This window comes from Phacochoerus africanus, chromosome 8, assembly GCF_016906955.1.
Source record: "Phacochoerus africanus isolate WHEZ1 chromosome 8, ROS_Pafr_v1, whole genome shotgun sequence".
Classification (NCBI taxonomy): Eukaryota; Metazoa; Chordata; class Mammalia; order Artiodactyla; family Suidae; genus Phacochoerus; species Phacochoerus africanus.
Genome location: NC_062551.1, coordinates 60,751,122 through 60,756,714, shown reverse-complemented (window position 1 = coordinate 60,756,714; position 5,593 = coordinate 60,751,122). Strand labels below are relative to the sequence as shown.

Sequence of the window (5,593 nt, the reverse complement as noted above, 5' to 3'; positions counted from 1 at the left end):
TCCTAGCATGTATTAACCTGATTCAGAAAGGGGTGTCTGAGTGGATTTGTGGAGCCCAAAGTTCCCAGGAAAATGCTGCAGAAATGCTCATGCAGAGGGAGGTAAAAAACCACCAAGGCTCAGGGATCCCAGCCCTGGACCCCAGCTTATGTCAGAGAAGCTCTGTTTTTTGTGTTTTGTTGTTCAGCTTCATATTTGTTCAAAAAAAATACACACTGAACATCTAGAGTGTGCCAGACACTATCTGTATCACACACATAGGATACAGCAGTGAAGAAGAGAGCCCGGCTCTCATGGGGATTCAATGTGCAGGACAAGAGTGGGGGACTCAGGGCAGAACAAGGAGACCAAAAAAATCGAGGTAATTTCAGAAGGATGATAAATGCAATGGTGATAATACAACAGGATGAGGGGCTCGAGAATCACCTAGAGGGGTTCCTCTTTGTATGGGAGGATCACGGAAGGTCCTTCCCATGAGGCGACTTGGAGCTGATAGGGAGCTGGCCACTCGGGAATCTTCAGTTACACCAAGTGCCTGGGCATTTTCTCTTTCAGAGAGTATATCTCAGGTAATTATGGGCATAACATTTGCCCATCATCTTTGCCATATTCTGTTGGCTGAAGTTAAATCCAGCTTCCTCCCACACTCAAGGGGAAGGGAATACACCAGAATGTGACTCACTGGTAAGTGCCTGCCACACCCCAGTAACCACCAAAGACTGTTCAACTCTCAAGGATATGCTGGAAGCACTGCAACCCTCTCCTAAAAAGTCTCAATGAAGTGTCTCAACCAAATAAGACTTTTTTAAAGTCTTAGAAAAATGCAATCCAATCTCTATATAGAACCCTCCCCTTTAAAAAGGGACAACCCTGGAGTTCCCGTCGTGGCACAGAGGAAACAAATCCGACTAGGAACCATGAGGTTGTGGGTTCAATCACTGGCCTCGCTCAGTGGGTTAAGGATCCGGTGTGGCCGTGAGCTGTGGTGGAGGTGGAGGTCACAGGGGCTGTGGTGTAGGCAGGCAGGTGTAGCTCCTATTTGACCCCTAGCCTGGGAAACATCATATGCTGCAGGTGCAGCCCTAAAAACAAAATACATACCTAAAATATAAATTAAAAATCATTGCAATAAAAAAATAAAAATATAAAAGGAGAACCCCAAGTGGCTCTGGAGTAAAAACACTGAATCCTTTTTCAACACTCTGATCTTTGGGTAAATTGGCTAAGCCATCTGAACTTACCTTCCACACCTACAAAATGAAGAGAATTTTGTAAAAAATGATATGTTGTATATGGAGAAAAGGGAAGAATTGGAAGAATGATGATAGGGCTAAATTTAAAAGTGGTGGCTCATCAAGATATCAGATGTGAAGGAGTGATTAAAAATTAGTAAATGTCGGAGTTCCTGTCAAGGCACAGCAGAAACAAATCTGACTAGAAATCATGAGGTTGTGGGTTCCATTCCTGGCCTTGCTCAGTGGGTTAAGGATCTGGTATTGCCGTGAGCTCTGGTGTAGGTCAAAGATGTGGCTTGGATCTCGTGTGGCTGTGGCTGTGGCGCAGGCCAGCAGCTGTGGTTCCAATTAGACCCCTAGCCTGGGGACCTCCATATGCTGCGGGTGCAGCCCTAAAAAAGACAAAATACAAAAAAATTACTAAATATTCCTCTCTCCTTTTTTTCCTAGAGTTTAATCTGGACCCATGGCAATCCAGCTGGAGACAAGATTTCCCAGCCTCCTTTGCAGGTCAGTGTGGTCATGTGACAAAGCAGTGGCCAATGGGATGACACAGCATCCATGTGATGTGTACAACTTCCAGGTCACATCTTAAAAGCATACTGCTTTCCCTCTACTTCCTTCCTGCAGCTAGATTGTGAATGAGATGCTAGTGAGCCATTGCCTACCATGTGGATAAGGAGACTGTAGTGGATGGCAGAGCAGTGAGATAGGAGGAATGTTGTCTCAGGATGACTTTCTGGCATAGAGACACCCACGTAGAAGGAAAGAGAAAAAAACCTTCTGTATTATTTAAGCCACTGTGTTTGGTCTCAGTTTATGCAGCTGAACCCAAAACTCAACCAATACAGTGCTATCAGGTAAACATTACAGAAAGAAAAAAAGCACCTCTGACATTCTCTTTCAAGGAACCACATGAAGACCATATTTCTGCAAGTATAATATGGACAATTTTCCTTCTGGAACAGTTGCTTCTTCTGATGAAGTCACTGATTTGCATAAGGACAAATATTAGATGGAAAATGTGTACCACTAAACATCAGAATCACAACGAGCAGGCCAAGGTGTGGTCACTTGTGGGAGGCCTGTGGATGCAGATGAGCTGAGCGGAGAGCCCCTGGTGGACTCAGTCTCCTGGGGTGGGCTTTTCAATGGAATAACCACCTCCCCACTATGTTCGCCCTTTGGTATCCACAGGGGATTGGTTCCAGGACCTGCTAGTACACCAAAATGTAAGGATGCTCCAGGGGGACAAAAGACAAGGTTCTACTTATAGCACCGGAAACTATATCCAGTTTCTCGGGTTAGACCATAATAGAAAATAATACTAAAAATGAATGTATATCTGTATGGCTGGGTCACTTTGCTGTTCAGCAGAAACTGACACAACACTGTAAATCAGTTATTCTTTAATAAAAAAAATCTCAGGCTGCTCAAGCTCCACAGCCCTCCCTCCACACCAGCGTTCAACCAACCAGGGGCTGTAACCATACTCCACACTCCACAGTTAGTTGAACCCGAGAATGCAACCCCGCAGATACTGAGGTCCAGCTTTGCTCCCTGGCGTCCTCTCTTCCCCTGCGTACAAACAGTTCCATTTGCTTAAGCTAAAAGCACTTTGAAAGTAGCTCCATTTTATCCAGAGGTATGCTGGGGCCTCCTGCACCAAACATCATCCAACTTTGTGGCCAAATTTGGGGGCCACTGTGTGTGGTCCTCATGGTGTCTGGAGACGGGAACACTCCCACCAGGACCACAAGGAAAACCCTATGAGGCTGGATTTCTGGGTCCCTTCCACACCCTAAGATGGCCCTGAAGACAGAGCTTCCGCAGGGATCCCTTCATGTCCTTGTTCCTCAGGCTGTAGATCAGCGGATTCAGGGTGGGGGTGAGGATGGAGCAGAAGATGGCAGGCAGGCGGCCTTGCCGCGGAGAGTAGCGTGTGGGGGTCTGCATGTAGGCAGAGCTGCCGGTGCCGTAAAACTGGAGAATCGTGGCCAGGTGGGAGGAACACATGGAGAAGGCCTCCCAGCGGCCGGCCACTGAGCGGATCTGAACCATGGTGGCCAAGATACAGACGTAGGACAGGACAGTGAGGCCAAAGCAGCTTATGATGACACAGCCACTAGCTGCAAGTCCCGCAGCCGCGTGGGCACGAGCGCCTGCACAGGCGAGGCGCATGAGGGGGAGGATGTCACAGAAGAAGTGGTCAATCACGTTGGGGCCACAGAAGGGCAGGGAGAAGGTGTTGGATGTGTGGAAGGCAGAGTAGAGGAGCCCACTGCCCCAGGCCACCACCACCAGGGACACACAGGTCCGGGGGCTCATGGCTGCCCTGTACACCAGGGGCCGGTAGATGGCCAGACAACAGTCATAAGCCATGCAGGTGATGAGAAAACACTCTGTGGACCCAAGGCAGATAAAGGCGAAGAGCTGGGATGCACATGCAGGGAGGGAAATATGCCCAGAGCCCAGCAGGGTGGCCAGCAGGGTGGCCACCAGGGCCCCGGGCAGGGTGGTGGACACGGAGCAGATATCCACCAGGGAGAGGTGTTTGAGGAAGAAGTACATGGGTGTGTGCAGGCGGGCGTCCAGGCTCACAGCGGCCACAATGGAGGTGTTCCCCAGAATCGCAGCCAGGTACACCAGAAGGAAGGCGGCAGCGCTGAGCAGCTGTATTTCAGGGATCTCTGCCTACCCCCGGAGGACAAAGACAGGTACAGCCGTGAGATTGGTCATGTTTGGTCTTTGAAAAAGTGCCTGAACAGCAGAGGGTGCTGGAGGAGCCGGGCATGAGAATAATGCAACAACAGACCTAGGAGGAAAGATGAGGAAGTCTGGCAGCAATGCTCAAACAACTCTCCACTAAACACCTGAGCATGACCGGTCTTCCCTGGAGATCTCACACTCAGGCACCGCCAGACGCCAGGCAGAGACATCATGCATGACCCTGGCTGAGTGACACAATAGGGAAGGGTGGGGACTGTGGAGGCATGGATTCTAGTCAAAGGAGGGAGCTGCTCCAAGCTCTTGCCCACTGTCTTTGGTCAACCAAGCATGCCAGGCTCGCTGCTATTTTTCAAGAGAAGCCAGAATTCCAAAGGTTTTTTTTTTTTAATGTGAAACATTTGCCTCTTATATATTGGCAATTCATTCAAATTTAAAACCCTGTGTCTATCAAGTGGGGGCACGAGTTTAAGACTTTTGGTCCTACCATGTGGGTTACTACGTATCCTCTTAGTTATGTGCAACCCGAGGTCTGCGAATGACCTGTCTCCATCACTAGACTGTGACCAGCCTGCCCACACACATCTGAGGGTAGGACCACTTCTTACTCATCTTTTTATTTCCCAGCATCCAGCACGGGAGGTGGTACCCAACAAGGAAGTCATGTTTAAGAATGTTTTTGTTCTGTAATAACCTATATGGGAAAAGGAAGACTAGATATATGTATATGCATAACTGATTCACTTTGCTGTAACCCTGAAGCTAATACAACACTGTAAGACAGCTATACCACAATAACACTTTTAAAACTTTTTTTTTTAAATAATGTTTTTCCTGCTGTACAGCACTGGGAACTATATCTAGTCACTTGGGATGGAGCATGATGGAGAATAATGTGAGAAAAAGAATGTATGTATGTATGTGTGACTGGGTCACTTTGCTGTATAGCAGAAATTTGACAGAACACTGCAAAGCATCTATAATGGAAAAATAAAAATTATTAAAAAGAATAAATTAGGGAGTTCCCATCATGGCTCAGCGGAAACAAATCTGACTAGCATCCATGAGGATGCAGGTTCCATCCCTGGCATCACTCAGTGGGTTAAGGATCCGGCATTGCTGCGAGCTGTGGTGCAGGTTGCAGACGCAGCTTGGATCCCGCGTTGCTGTAGCTCTGGTGTAGGCCAGCAGCTACAGCTCCAATTCGACCCCTAACCTGGGAGCCTCCATATGCCGTGGGTGCAGCCCTAAAAAAAAGACAAATGACAAAAATAAATAAATAAGTAAATAAGAATAAATTAAAACTGAAACCGTGGGAAAAAATAAAAAATGTTTTGTAAGAAGCCAGTCTGGGTTTGGATTCTGTGTGACCTTGGACAAATACCTTAATGTCTCTGAGCCTCAGTTCCCCCCTCTGTAAAATGGGATACTATAGTATCAGGAAGGTCACACAATGTGATGGAAGGAAGGTACTTACAATAACACCTGGGATAAGCAATGAGGGTCTACTGTACAGCACAGGGAACTGTATCAGTCTCCTGGGATAGACCATGGTGGAAGATAATATGAGAAAGGGAATGTGTGTATATATATATATATATATGCATGACTGGGTCACTTTGCTGTTCAGA

General features: G+C 47.4%; 1 protein-coding gene across 1 annotated transcript; it reads right to left on the bottom strand.

The window, feature by feature from the left end:
* Window positions 1-3,002: 3,002 nt before the first annotated feature.
* Window positions 3,003-4,174, bottom strand: LOC125133295 (olfactory receptor 10C1-like). Its single transcript, XM_047791402.1, has 2 exons — window positions 4,142-4,174; window positions 3,003-3,929 (listed from the first exon to the last, which is right to left on the bottom strand). The coding sequence occupies exons 1-2, from the start codon at window positions 4,172-4,174 to the stop codon at window positions 3,003-3,005; spliced, it is 960 nt and encodes a 319-aa protein (XP_047647358.1).
* Between the last annotated feature and the right edge of the window lie 1,419 nt (window positions 4,175-5,593).

Coding starts and splice junctions, on each gene's coding strand:
- LOC125133295 (XM_047791402.1), bottom strand. CDS start 4,174: ATGTCTCTGCCTGGCGTCTGGCGGTGCCTGAGT. Junction 3,930..4,141: donor GCGTCTGGCGGTGCCTGAGT/GTGAGATCTCCA, acceptor CTCCGGGGGTAG/GCAGAGATCCCTGAAATACA.